Source organism: Heptranchias perlo, chromosome 17 (genome assembly GCF_035084215.1).
Source record: "Heptranchias perlo isolate sHepPer1 chromosome 17, sHepPer1.hap1, whole genome shotgun sequence".
In the NCBI taxonomy this organism is placed as follows: Eukaryota; Metazoa; Chordata; class Chondrichthyes; order Hexanchiformes; family Hexanchidae; genus Heptranchias; species Heptranchias perlo.
Genome location: NC_090341.1, coordinates 18,133,318 through 18,148,555, shown reverse-complemented (window position 1 = coordinate 18,148,555; position 15,238 = coordinate 18,133,318). Strand labels below are relative to the sequence as shown.

At 45.6% G+C, this 15,238-nt stretch overlaps 1 protein-coding gene across 1 annotated transcript; it reads right to left on the bottom strand.

Annotated features, from left to right (window-relative positions):
* Window positions 1–10,716: 10,716 nt before the first annotated feature.
* rpl29 (ribosomal protein L29) lies at window positions 10,717–14,054 on the bottom strand. Its single transcript, XM_067998641.1, has 4 exons — window positions 13,996–14,054; window positions 13,538–13,586; window positions 13,378–13,442; window positions 10,717–10,940 (listed from the first exon to the last, which is right to left on the bottom strand). Exons 2-4 carry the CDS (start codon window positions 13,572–13,574, stop codon window positions 10,857–10,859), a joined length of 186 nt encoding a protein of 61 aa, XP_067854742.1. The 5' UTR covers window positions 13,575–13,586; window positions 13,996–14,054; the 3' UTR covers window positions 10,717–10,856.
* Between the last annotated feature and the right edge of the window lie 1,184 nt (window positions 14,055–15,238).

The following is a 15,238-nucleotide window of genomic DNA, read 5'->3' as shown; positions in this document are numbered from 1 at the left end:
TGACTCGGCCAACGTTGTCTACCTCATACGTTGCAGGAAAGGATGCCCCAGAGCATGGTACATTGGCGAGACCATGCAGACACTGCGACAACGGATGAACGGACACCGCGCAACAATCGCCAAACAGGAGGGTTCCCTCCCAGTCGGGGAAAACTTCAGCAGTCATGGACATTCATCCACCGACCTTCGGGTAAGCGTACTCCAAGGCGGCCTTCGAGACACACGACAACGCAAAATCGTCGAGCAGAAATTGATAGCCAAGTTCCGCACCCATGAGGACGGCCTCAACCGGGATCTTGGGTTCATGTCACGCTACACGTTACCCCACCAGCGAACAAATGTTATCTGTTTTTAATATAATGGGTCATTTGCTGGCTCTCTCTGCCTTCCGGATGTTTCTGCCTCTCTCTGTGTTTTTTTTCTCTGTTTTTTTTTCCCTGTTTGTTTTTTTGTTGAATGTGTATTCGGGGGTTCTGCAGGTGACACCTCTCTGTCTGAACACGGTGATTGCCTTGGCAACGGGCAGTTGCAGGGGCAGTCTGTAAACACCATGTATTGTTCTATATGTATAAATGCGTAGGCTTCAAGGAGCTCTTGAAACATTTGCCTGAGGAAGGAGAAAATCTCCGAAAGCTTGTGAATTTAAAATAAAATTGCTGGACTATAACTTGGTGTTGTAAAATTGTTTACTACTGATTTCAGAGAACAGCGCTAACTCTCTGGAGTTCTGATGTGGAGATGCCGGTGATGGACTGGGGTTGACAATTGTAAACAATTTTACAACACCAAGTTATAGTCCAGCAATTCTATTTTAAATTCACAAGCTTTCGGAGATTTTCTCCTTCCTCAGGCAAATGTTTCAAGAGCTCCTTGAAGCCTACGCATTTATACATATTGAACAATACATGGTGTTTACAGACTGCCCCTGCAACTGCCCGTTGCCAAGGCAATCACCGTGTTCAGACAGAGAGGTGTCACCTGCAGAACCCCCGAATACACATTCAACAAAAAAACAAACAGGGAAAAAAAACAGAGAAAAAAAACACAGAGAGAGGCAGAAACATCCGGAAGGCAGAGAGAGCCAGCAAATGACCCATTATATTAAAAACAGATAACATTTGTTCGCTGGTGGGGTAACGTGTAGCGTGACATGAACCCAAGATCCCGGTTGAGGCCGTCCTCATGGGTGCGGAACTTGGCTATCAATTTCTGCTCGACGATTTTGCGTTGTCGTGTGTCTCGAAGGCCGCCTTGGAGTACGCTTACCCGAAGGTCGGTGGATGAATGTCCATGACTGCTGAAGTGTTCCCCGACTGGGAGGGAACCCTCCTGTTTGGCGATTGTTGCGCGGTGTCCGTTCATCCGTTGTCGCAGCGTCTGCATGGTCTCGCCAATGTACCATGCTCTGGGGCATCCTTTCCTGCAACGTATGAGGTAGACAACGTTGGCCGAGTCACAGGAGTATGAACCATGCACCTGGTGGGTGGTGTCATCTCGTGTGATGGTGGTATCTGTGTCGATGATCTGGCATGTCTTGCAGAGGTTACCGTGGCAGGGTTGTGTGGCGTCGTGGACGCTGTTCTCTTGAAAGCTAGGTAGTTTGCTGCGAACGATGGTCTGTTTGAGGTTGGGTGGCTGTTTAAAGGCGAGTAGTGGAGGTGTGGGGATGGCCATAGCGAGGTGTTTGTCCTCATTGATGACATGTTGAAGGCTGCGGAGAACATGGCGTAGTTTCTCCGCTCCGGGGAAGTACTGGACGACAAAGGGTACTCTGTTGGTTGCGTCCCGTGTTAGTCTCCTGAGGAGGTCTATGCGATTTTTTGCTGTGGCCCGTCGGAACTGTCGATCGATGAGTCGAGCGTCATATCCCGTTCTTACTAGGGCGTCTTTCAGCGTCTGTAGGTGTCCATCGCGTTCCTCCTCGTCTGAGCAGACCCTGTGTATTCGCAGGGCCTGTCCATAGGGGATGGCCTCTTTGACGTGGTTAGGGTGGAAGCTGGAAAAGTGGAGCATCGTGAGGTTGTCCGTGGGCTTGCGGTAGAGTGAGGTGCTGAGGTGCCCGTCTTTGATGGAGATTCGTGTGTCCAAGAAAGAAACTGATTCTGAGGAGTAGTCCATGGTGAGCTTGATGGTGGGATGGAACTTGTTGATGTTATCGTGTAGTCTCTTTAGTGATTCCTTGCCGTGGGTCCATAGAAAGAAAATGTCGTCGATGTATCTGGTGTATAGTGTTGGTTGGAGGTCTTGTGCAGTGAAGAAGTCCTGCTCGAACTTGTGCATGAAAATGTTGGCGTATTGGGGTGCGAATTTGGTCCCCATGGCTGTTCCGTGTGTTTGGGTAAAGAACTGGTTATCGAAGGTGAAGACATTGTGATCCAGGATGAAGCGGATGAGTTGTAGGATGGCTTCCGGAGATTGGCTGTTGTTGGTGTTGAGTATTGATGCTGTCGCAGCGATGCCGTCATCGTGGGGGATACTGGTGTATAGTGCCGAGACGTCCATCGTGGTGAGAAGTGTTCCTGGTTCAACTGGTCCGTGGGTACTGAGTTTTTGTAGGAAGTCTGTAGTGTCACGACAGAAGCTGGGGGTTCCCTGTACGATGGGTTTCAGGATGCCCTCGATGTATCCAGAGAGGTTCTCACACAGGGTTCCGTTGCCTGATACGATGGGACGTCCGGGTGTGTTGGCTTTGTGTATCTTTGGGAGGCAGTAGAAGTCTCCCACGCGGGGATTACGTGGGATGAGAATGCGTAGGATGCTTTGAAGGTCTGGATCGAAGGTCTTGATCAGTTTGTTGAGCTGGTGGGTGTGTTCTTTGGTCGGATCTGCGGGTAACCGTCTGTAGTGTTCCTGGTTGTCCAGTTGTCGGTATGCTTCTTTGCAATAGTCTGTTCTGTTCTGTATGACTATGGCTCCTCCTTTGTCCGCTGGTTTGATGACGATGTTGCGGTTGGTCTTGAGAGCGTTGATGGCGTTGCGTTGTGCTCGGGTGACATTCTGGACTGTCTTCTGAGTGCGGCTGATGAATCTGGCATTGACGCATTTCCTGACAGCTTGAGCATACATGTCCAGCTGAGGGCAGCGACCCTCCGGAGGAGTCCAGTTTGACTCTTTCCTCTTCGGTTGCTGTACCGCGGATCCCTCTGTCTGCTGTTCCGGATCGTCGATTGTCTCATTGGGTTCGCTGCTGAAATCTTGGGGTTTGTGGTAGAATTCCCGGAGCCTCATTCTCCTGATGAATTCCTCTGTGTCCGCCGCGAGACTAGTGGGGTCCATTTTGGTAGTGGGGCAGAAATTGAGCCCTCGGCTGAGAACTTCGATTTCGTCTGGTTGAAGGGTGTGGTCGGATAAATTGACAATAGACTTCCCTGTGGTTGCAACCGTGGTACCAGGGGAAGCTTGGTCGTTGCTGGTGGTGATGCCGAGTTTCTCAAGCTTCCTGCTCTTGGTTTTCATGTAGGCAGCGTAGTTCCGTTGCCTCGTCTGTTTGGCGGTATAACGTAGCTGGTCTGCTGTGTCCTGAGTACAGGTTGAGAGTATGGACTCTATCTTGGTTTCGAGGTTGTGGCGTCTGCTGTAGAGTTGGTGTATGAGATGGTTGCGGAGTGTGCGAGAGGTACGGCGGCAGAGTCTCTCAGCGTAATCCGAGTTGTATGTGGACTTGAGTGGGTTCGTGATCTGGAGTCCTTTCGGGATCCGACCAAAGAACACACCCACCAGCTCAACAAACTGATCTAGACCTTCGATCCAGACCTTCAAAGCATCCTACGCATTCTCATCCCACGTAATCCCCGCGTGGGAGACTTCTACTACCTCCCAAAGATACACAAAGCCAACACACCCGGACGTCCCATCGTATCAGGCAACGGAACCCTGTGTGAGAACCTCTCTGGATACATCGAGGGCATCCTGAAACCCATCGTACAGGGAACCCCCAGCTTCTGTCGTGACACTACAGACTTCCTACAAAAACTCAGTACCCACGGACCAGTTGAACCAGGAACACTTCTCACCACGATGGACGTCTCGGCACTATACACCAGTATCCCCCACGATGACGGCATCGCTGCGACAGCATCAATACTCAACACCAACAACAGCCAATCTCCGGAAGCCATCCTACAACTCATCCGCTTCATCCTGGATCACAATGTCTTCACCTTCGATAACCAGTTCTTTACCCAAACACACGGAACAGCCATGGGGACCAAATTCGCACCCCAATACGCCAACATTTTCATGCACAAGTTCGAGCAGGACTTCTTCACTGCACAAGACCTCCAACCAACACTATACACCAGATACATCGACGACATTTTCTTTCTATGGACCCACGGCAAGGAATCACTAAAGAGACTACACGATAACATCAACAAGTTCCATCCCACCATCAAGCTCACCATGGACTACTCCTCAGAATCAGTTTCTTTCTTGGACACACGAATCTCCATCAAAGACGGGCACCTCAGCACCTCACTCTACCGCAAGCCCACGGACAACCTCACGATGCTCCACTTTTCCAGCTTCCACCCTAACCACGTCAAAGAGGCCATCCCCTATGGACAGGCCCTGCGAATACACAGGGTCTGCTCAGACGAGGAGGAACGCGATGGACACCTACAGACGCTGAAAGACGCCCTAGTAAGAACGGGATATGACGCTCGACTCATCGATCGACAGTTCCGACGGGCCACAGCAAAAAATCGCATAGACCTCCTCAGGAGACTAACACGGGACGCAACCAACAGAGTACCCTTTGTCGTCCAGTACTTCCCCGGAGCGGAGAAACTACGCCATGTTCTCCGCAGCCTTCAACATGTCATCAATGAGGACAAACACCTCGCTATGGCCATCCCCACACCTCCACTACTCGCCTTTAAACAGCCACCCAACCTCAAACAGACCATCGTTCGCAGCAAACTACCTAGCTTTCAAGAGAACAGCGTCCACGACGCCACACAACCCTGCCACGGTAACCTCTGCAAGACATGCCAGATCATCGACACAGATACCACCATCACACGAGATGACACCACCCACCAGGTGCATGGTTCATACTCCTGTGACTCGGCCAACGTTGTCTACCTCATACGTTGCAGGAAAGGATGCCCCAGAGCATGGTACATTGGCGAGACCATGCAGACGCTGCGACAACTGATGAACGGACACCGCGCAACAATCGCCAAACAGGAGGGTTCCCTCCCAGTCGGGGAACACTTCAGCAGTCATGGACATTCATCCACCGACCTTCGGGTAAGCGTACTCCAAGGCGGCCTTCGAGACACACGACAACGCAAAATCGTCGAGCAGAAATTGATAGCCAAGTTCCGCACCCATGAGGACGGCCTCAACCGGGATCTTGGGTTCATGTCACGCTACACGTTACCCCACCAGCGAACAAATGTTATCTGTTTTTAATATAATGGGTCATTTGCTGGCTCTCTCTGCCTTCCGGATGTTTCTGCCTCTCTCTGTGTTTTTTTTCTCTGTTTTTTTTCCCTGTTTGTTTTTTTGTTGAATGTGTATTCGGGGGTTCTGCAGGTGACACCTCTCTGTCTGAACACGGTGATTGCCTTGGCAACAGGCAGTTGCAGGGGCAGTCTGTAAACACCATGTATTGTTCAATATGTATAAATGCGTAGGCTTCAAGGAGCTCTTGAAACATTTGCCTGAGGAAGGAGAAAATCTCCGAAAGCTTGTGAATTTAAAATAAAATTGCTGGACTATAACTTGGTGTTGTAAAATTGTTTACAATTCTCTGGAGTTCAGAGAACGCACAGTGCTAACACTATCGAGTTCAGAGAACGCAGTGCTAACACTATCGAGTTCAGAGAATGCCACAGTGCTAACACTACTGAGTTCAGAGAACGCACAATGCTAACATTACCGAGTTCAGAGAATGCATAGCGCTAACACTACCGAGTTCAGAGAACGCACAATGGTAACACTACCGAGTTCAGAGAACGCACAGCGCTAACACCACCGAGTTCAGAGAATGCACAACGCTAACACTACCGAGTCTGGAGAACACACAGCACTAACACTCTGGAATTCAGAGAACATACAGCGCTAACCATCTGGAGTTCAGAGAATGCACAGCGCTAACACTATCGAGTTAAATCGAGTTACATCAAAACTACAGCGCAGAAATAGGCCATTCGGCCCAACTGATTTGGCTTTTTTATGGCTTTATTAACCCGCGTCGCTACTTTTAGTGATTTGTGTATCTGTACGCCTAGGTCCCTTTGCTCCTCTATCCCATTCAGACTCTTTGGCTAGAAATTGGGCTATGTAGCGCCCGTTGTTTCAGCGCTGCGCGGCCTCTTGGAGTGCCAAGATGGCATCTTGGCTGCGCACGCATGTTTCTAGCGTGACGTGCGCTGGACGCCATCTTGGTATTGGTCATAGCGCATGCGCAAATACCGAACGCCGGCAGCATCTAAAGTAATGAGAAAATGGATACATTGTACAATGCTGATTTAAAGTGATAAACACCATTTTGGAATTTAACACTCAACTCAACTTACAGTCCCCCACCAGCACTATTTAAAGGGACCATGCAGGATTTACAGATTAGTGTTTGGATTATTGCTTTTGGCTGCTGTTGCATTTGTAACTGTTTTTGGAGGTCTCCTATACTTGAATACCAGGATGCGGGAACATAGCCTAACATTTGGAACCAGGGAGTGCAGGAGTGAAGTTAGGAAATGCTGCTACACGCAAAGGGTGGGAGAAGTTTGGAACGCTCTTCTGCAAACGGCAGCTGATGCTAGCTCAATTGTGAATTCTAAATCTGAGATTAATAGATTTCTGTGAACCAAGGGTATGAAGGGATATAGAGCTAAGGCGGGTATCTGGAGTTAGGTCACAGGTCCACCATGTTCTCACTGAATGGTGGAACAGGCTCGAGGGGCTAAATGCCACTGCCATTTGCTATCTCCTGTTATGCACCACCTTCTCCTGCAAGAAAGCGGGACGTGTGTCTTGGTGATGTGCCTGTCATGGTTGAATAGCTGACAGTGTGTGTGGCCTGTGAGTTGTGGGTGGGCGGCTTGCAACAGTGGTAATGTGTAAGGGTGAGAGAAAACATCCGATTTGAAGAATTGAGTATTGATGGAAAGAGTTTGTTGGTATATGGGTGATGGGGGGGGGGGGGAGGGTGGTGTAGTGCGTGGAGCAGTGGATGCGGCTAGTGGTGTAGTTGGTAGGAGAGGCCTCTTGACCGTTGACCTCACTCACCTTGACCGCACGTGTCAAAGCAATGAATTTCTTCCTGCACTGCATCCATGTTCATGATGCTATGCGTCTGGCATTGACTTCGTCCCCCCGCTGCCTTTTGGGCATATGTCTGGAGGGCCTCTTGCAACTCCCCCACCCCCTGCGGGTATAGGATGTCCCTCCTTCTGTCCACCTCTCGCGCATCAGCAGAGAATCTTGGTGCACGCACTCTCGCAGGCCTGGTACAAACTCAGATCGGCAGATTGGTGAGGTCTGGCACGCAGATTGGAGGTGGGATTTAGTAGTGCGCAACCTTTACTCAATGTTTTAACATAACTCATCAGTTTGTAAACATAGGGACGGGACCTGCATCTTCTTTTACGTGTGCGATAACTGATCCCCATTCAGACTCCATGCAAACAGCAAACTGTTATTTTTAGCAAATAACAGGTACTAGCTACCTTTAAGAGATTTTAAGAGACATCTTCCATTTAAGAGATTGGGGCACCCCCTGCTGGTGGAAAGTGCACATTTACTTGAATCGTTGTGTTGGGTCTAGTTTTCAATGTCGCTGTCAGGCAAGTCCACAGGCCGGACAAATGTCTCACCCTGCCTGCGCAGGAGGCACCGGGTGCAGGTTAATTGCGGATTGCGATACACGCGCCCGGTTTTGGGAGTTATCCAATTTAACCCCCACATTATCCAAGGAGTATGTGGCCTCCTTATTCTTCCTACCAAAATGCACCACCTCACACTTACCTATATTGAAACTCATTTGCCAATTACACGCCCATTCTGCAAGTTTATTAATGTCCTCTTGCATTTTGACGCATTCTTCCTTTATATTAACTCCACCCTCCAATTTGGTGCCGTCTGCAAATTTTGAAATTATACTTCCAATTCCTGAATCCAAATCGTTGATGTAAATTGTGAACAGCACCGATCCCTGTGAAACACCACTTCCCACCTTTTGCCAGTCTGAGTAGCTACCCTTAACCCCGACTGTTTTGTTTTGGAGCCAACTTACTATCCATTCTGCTACCAGTCCCCTGACTCCACATGCTCTGACCTTAGCCATGAGCCTACAATGTGGTACCTTAGCGAAGGCTTTTTGAAAATCCAAATTATGTTACATCTGCTACATTACCCTTGCCTACTCTTTGTTACTTCTTCAAAGAATTCAGTAAGTTTGGTCAAGCATGACTTTCCCTTCTGAAATCTGTGCTGACTATTCTTTGTTATATTTTTGTTCTCTAGATATCTTTCTATTACATCTTTGAGTAAAGATTCCATTTTCTTTAGTACCACGGACATTAAGCTAACTGGTCTATAGTTCGCTGGACTTGTTCGATCTCCCTTTTTAAATATGGGAATAACATTCGCTGTCCGCCAGTCCTCTGGCACCATTACCTTTTCTAGTGAGTTTTTATATATAATAGTGCCTCTGCTATCTCCTCCCTAACTTCTTTTAATATTAGGAATCTTACAACACCAGGTTATAGTCCAACAATTTGATTTTAAAATAAAATTGTTGGACTATAACCTGGTGTTGTAAGATTCCTTACATTTGTCCACCCCAGTCCATCACCGGCATCTCCACATCATGTCTTTTAATATTCACAGAAGCAATCCAGCTGGACCAAGGATCTTATCCTCCCTAAATTTGATTATAGTTTATCAATTATCACCCCTCTTTCTATCTTAAATGTTTTAATATCTTTTTAAGTCTTCTTCTAATCTCCTTGTTAGTCTCCCTGCTAACTACAAAGGCAAAGTAACCAATCAATATTTCTGCCATTTTGCTGTTACCTGTGAGTTTATTGTGTGCGTCCCTATTCTGATTATTTTTTGTTATTTGTGTCTGTAGAATACTTTACTATTTCTTTTCACATTTACAAGGGTCCTTCTGGCTGCACCAGTTTGCTCAGGACAACCAACTTACTTGTGTATCATAAGTTTGTGACACTCTTCAGTAGCACGGTGTTTTCCAGCACCTCGTCGAGAGCTGACTGCTTCCACTGTAAAGGCTTTACTGTGACTCTCTCTGAATTTTGGCCCTTGCTCGCCCTGAGGTGGGTGGTAATTGCTGAAGTGCCAGGCACCAAGATAATAAGAAAACTCAGTGAAGAGACACAAAACTAGTTCTGTGGCCAGGCAGAGGAGCAGCATAGGTCCTACTTCCCTGGTTTAGGGCTGACCAAACAGACAATCAGGTGAATTAAGTAGCTATGAGGACTGGCTAGGCTGGCAAGCCAGGCCCCACTCTAAGTGGGCTGGATGGCACCAACTTGTGGCAGTCATTGTGAACCTGGAGTCACGTATAGCACACTAGCAGCATGATCTCTAAAAACTCCCACGAAACTCCTGTCTGTTGGAGGCCTCCAGATTGAGCTACCTTCCACCCTGCATTGACTCTGAAAACACTCAACAACAGTCCAACCCTGCAATTTACTTGTGGGCCCCTTCAAATATATGACCCCATGAACAGGCACCGCAAAATTATGCAAGGAGTGGGGGGGGGGTCTATAACCATTTTTCTGAGGCTGAATTTGACAAATCCACAGCATTGACTATTTTACATAATTTTGAACTGCAAGGTTGATTTTGTGAGGCACATTTCATGCAATGAGAAAGGGTTGTCACTAGCGGAGCCGCGGCTTTCAGATTGCGCTGAGTGACGTCATTGGGCGGCCCAGCCCACACACAGGATGACGTCACAGGTCGTTTGAAAACCGAAAGTACACACACTGTCGCTAATCACTCCCGTCAACCTATACAGTTTGGGAGAGCTGCATTGCCTGATGGGGCATTGGGTGTGGATCATGATTTGTTTTCAGGTTTATTGGGTGGAAAGTGGGGAGCATTTTACATTACAAAGTGAATAGTGACACTATCCAAACTCCCAGGCCATCCGATGTCAATTACCACGTGTGCACCGGGCTTTCCAGGAAATGTTGTACTGCAGATACCTCCCGCAATTCATTTCTTAAAAGTTATAACCTTCAAGAACTTCTAATCTCCAAACATTGCAGCACTGTCACCATGTGCACTTATGCACATGTTTCTTGTATGATGCTGTGAATGGATCACCAAGTTACAAGACAATTCAAGATTGAACAGTAAAAATCAGAATTTGCTTTTTGTTTTAAAAAAAGAACAGCTGGAACATAAAGTATAACCCCCCCCCCCCCCAAACCCTCGTCATGCTTCACTGAAATAGCTGATACAGAACCCATATAAAACACTTACATTGAACCCTTCAAATCAACATAATTACCTCGATTTAAGTCTTGAACAGAGATGGAAAAACTGAATGTGTACCGATATGAAATTAGAACAATGAATAAAGTATGTGTATACAAAAATTGAAGATGCACTTGCCGGATCAAGATAACAAATGCTGTGCAGTTGTGCACCATTTGATTTGGATTTTCTGCATGGACACCACCGGCTGGCTCAATGCAGGTCTCTACTTAATAATCTTCTACACCTCTCCACTGGGATTTAAGTCCCAACCACTTGGGTTTTATTCAAAATAAACAATTCTGAGTACAATATATAACACATGGCTGCCATCCTCAAGGACAGGAGATGTTAGCTCATCAAGACTGAGGGTCCTTTTCTTAGTGATTTCCACTTTATTTTTTGCCTTCAACCTTCCCCACTCCTTTTTTGTTGTGCTTCTTAGCAAACCGCATGTTCCTCAGGAATTTGGGATCAACCTGGATTAAAAAAAAGGATGCACTTTAGGATAGATAGCCAGGTTTTTCTTTTGTCTTCCCTAGGTGCTAGCATTACTAATCATTGTGCACACGACTGTACTCTGCCTAACAGTCTGGCAGCCTTGTCTTGTCCTTTTTCAATAGGACCCCAACAGTTTAAGATAAGCTAGCACAACCGCATAAAGTGCTAACAAAATACAGATACCAGCCAGGAAACCAATAGACCCAAATTATTTTGCAAGATAGCTTTAGATAAAAAAACCTTCCAGGCCATTAGATCTTTCTTCCAGATTATCTACCCTAACATCATCCCAGTGCCTAACTGTTTCTTCAACAGTCCACTATCTTGGCCTCAACCACCCATCTCACCAATCCTATCAAACTATAGTTCACCCAGTTAAAAAAAAACTTGTCAGTCCACATTTTCCCTTCACAACCACATACCTGCAATTTTGTGTCCTGGAAGTAATATTTCATGTTTACTTTATCACATTAAGTGGCTTACACACGTCTATAAGCCCCGAGAAGTCTCTTTTCGAAGGTGAAGAGTTCAATTCGTTCATTATAGCTGTTTCTTCTGATAGAGATTAACCTTGTCCGTTCCTTCTGTATTATCCTTAGATCTGTATGCCCCTATTATGTTGCATGACTAGAGCACTTCACAGCTTTGACATGGCGAGTACCAAGTTAACTAACACCCCTAGGCCTCATGGGAAGGTTCAGGCCAATAGCTCTCGTCACTCACCTCAAATATTGGAACTACATTTGCCTGTCTCCAGTCTGTCAGGAACCCCAAATGGACAAGATTCAATTGGATTTTTAAAAATATAATCGGCGTTTTAGAACTAGACCAAGGGGAAGAGCTTTTCCAGACAACTGCAACTGTTCCTCATACATCGCATCTCAGCCAGGGTTTCAGACAGATGCAGAATATAAGGTGGACTCGGATAAAGTATTTATTTGAGGGTGAATCACACCAGGCACATTCCTAGCAGCAGAAGAGGCCTAGGAAAAAAATGCCTATCGACCTTTGTAACCAAGGAAAGTTGCGAGATTCTAAAAAAAAACCTAGTTTCATATATTCCTAAAAAAGAACACCTAGAAACCCATAAAACAAATCAAGTTTAGAACTGTGTAAATAAACATCAAGTTCTAAACTCAACTTAAATATTCACAACTTGGGACCTACTAAAGTAAACAAATGGAACAGAAGAGGTGGCATCAGGACTATCGCAGCAAAAAACTGTCAGAGCAAAACTATAAGAAAAGGCCACTAAAAAGCTTGAAGTAAAGTTAATAGTGTCCAAAAGCCATGAGGCTTAACTGAAACTGATGCCTCCATAAACACGGGAAAGTGTTTTGATTCCAGTTTCCTGCAGTATCAATGATTTGGTAAAGGTCAGTACCACAATCATTAATGTAAAATATTAACATGCAACCTTTTAAATATTTTGCCTCTATATTTATAAAAATACTGACAATGTGAAAACAGCATTGTCACCCAACCGACGATAAGCATAATTCATCCGGTCTGTGCTCAAAATCAGATCACTTCCCATTTAAAACAATGGAACTTTCATATGAGAAAACGGAACTTTCGACACTCCAGTGCAGTACTGGGGCATGGGAAAAAGAGTGCTGCCTTGTCAGTAATGCCATCTTTCAGAGGAAACATAAAACCAAGGCCCCGTCTACCTGCTTAAGTAGACACCAACGATCCCATTGAATTATTTCAAGAACAATGGAATGTCTTCCCAATGTCCTAGCCAATATTCCTCTTTTAAACAACACCAGCAAAAGGAGATTGTCTGGTCACTCATTCATTTGGTGCTTGTGAGACTTTGCTGCGAGAAAATTGGCCGCCATGTTAGTTTACCAATAGTGACTGCACTTCAAAAGCAAGCTTCTCCTTTCTTTACCAAATTAGCCTAAGTGATACACTTGTGTTGTGCATGAAGATAGAAAGAAGAAAAAAAGCCAGCAAAAATTGGTTTCAAGTTTAGTGGGCTACACTGTCTGTTACCTTACTACCATGAAGGTGCCATTCGAGAGCAGCATTTGCTGCTAGAGTCAGGTGAGCCAGCAGAAGTACTACTGTTGGTTCCATAGTGCTTTTAGACAGAGTTCTACTAAACAGTGATGCTTCTAATGGTAAAAGACCAACTGCCCTGTCACCTCTAACATTGACATTCAAAAAAACTTTTAAAACTGAAGTGTTGGATTTGCATCAGATGCAGATGGTTGTAAAAGTACCTGTTTCAAACCAAACTCTCAGCAGCCTATCTGCAATTATAGTTCATACTTTGAATCACTAAGGCTGAAACTGCTTCAGTTGATGCAAAATGTACACAGTTACTGTACTGTAATAAGGCATGTGTCAGAATTCAGGTGTATCCACGTACGTAATCAGCACCAAAAAACCAGCCAACATACTTACTCCTTTCAGGGGTTCATAACGATAAGACTTGGGCTTCTTGATCCCCCTTCTGTGCCACTTGCTGGCTGTAAGATACAGAACACTTTTTTTTTAAAAAAAAAGCTTGTAAACAAACGAAAGAATAGATAACTGGAATGAAAAGCAGTAACTTCAGACTTACACTGATTGTGGTTGGTATGGTTCTTGGACTTGGCCATGACTCAACTGACCTGAAAGAGTGAAGAGGTACATTCACACACACGTGATGTCGCCCTACTCCCCCCTTCCCAACTGACCTGAAAGAGTGAAGAGGTGCACTCACACACAACACCCTGCTTCCCCCATCTCCAACCAACACACATGAATGTGAATTAACGTCACAGCACAAACCCGCAACATCCACGCCATCGGAGGGGACCCGACACAAACTAAACGCCGAGAAATAACAAGCCAAGCCGCCAGCCTGAGCTTCAACTGCTTGCTCTCTGAACTCTGCACATTAAACACACCCAATCCAACCCTTCCCGTGGAAATAACCCGCTCTCCCCTCACACCGCCCCCCTGCCTGCCGGTATCAGTGCCTGGTTCACTCCGATGGTTGCTCTATGCGACGGATGGCTCCAGATTTCAGACACTCACCTCCTCAATCAAAACCGCCACCGGAAAAGAAAGGCCGTTCACCGAGGATGATGGGATTTACCAGGCGGTGTTCTTCCTATTCCGGCGGCAGCTCAGAACCAGCACAAAGGTTCCGCTCAGTTAGCTGCTGAAAGAAAGTGCTGTGGGCTTGATACACAATTCATTACATCAACGTCTTAGAATTATTCATCATTTCCAATAGTCACCATAAGTCTAATTCATTGACAAGAGTAATACTTTTGAGGGTTGAAAATTAATCCATTAAAAAAAAACTAGATAAAGCCTTTTTCTTATTGGAGGTTCTGCAAGATGTTTCACTCAGGCTGTTTATTTACATTGACAGACTGTTTTCCTTGTGGGGAAAACCTAACCTGGGTCACTGTAAGAAATACAGGTCTAGCTGTATTCCTTTCATCGGGGTGGTATTCATTTCAGAGATTGTATCTATGTCATCGTATTTCTTTCAAAAATGCAATATTGCATTGGTATTTTGGGTCCAGTGGGTGCTTGCAACCAAATCCTTGAAACCACAAGGACAGCAGAATCAAAATCACAAACTTTTATTGCAAAGGTCTCAATCTACCAGGGCTAAGATTTAGCTATACAGCCACATATCTCACTCTCTCTCTCAAGTATTAAACATTTGCCTGAGGAAGGAGAAAATCTCCGAAAGCTTGTGAATTTAAAATAAAATTGCTGGACTATAACTTGGTGTTGTAAAATTGTTTACAAGTATTACACCGAGAGTGCTCAAGTGTCACGGGAGGGAATTAGATACTTTGATTTTCCAATATGATTCTGGCAGGTTCGTTCCAATGGGAACTATATGCTGTTTCTTCGTTCACTACCTTTCCTTCTTCTGTGGTGTCTCTACCTCAGTAAAGAAAAGTCAGTCAAGCATGCTTAAAAACAGCCTCTGAAGTGATTTCATTCAGTTGGCCACGTCAAATGAGCAGCCTGCTAGAAAATGGGCATTTTCTCAAAGTAGCCGAAAGTCTCAGATATTAAACAATCTGGCTTACAATATCGTCCATTCTTCCTGCATATTTATAGGTACAAAATATTACAATGTTAACAAAAATAATACAAATTCTAATCACTTTCTGCAAGGGAGAATACCTACAATCACCAAATAAACAGATTAATAGATTATCAAAGGGGTGCGTTTTTATACTAAGAATCAAATCCTCAATTTAAGAACATATTAATATTGAAGCTTTCCTTCATCAAACATCTCTGCAAC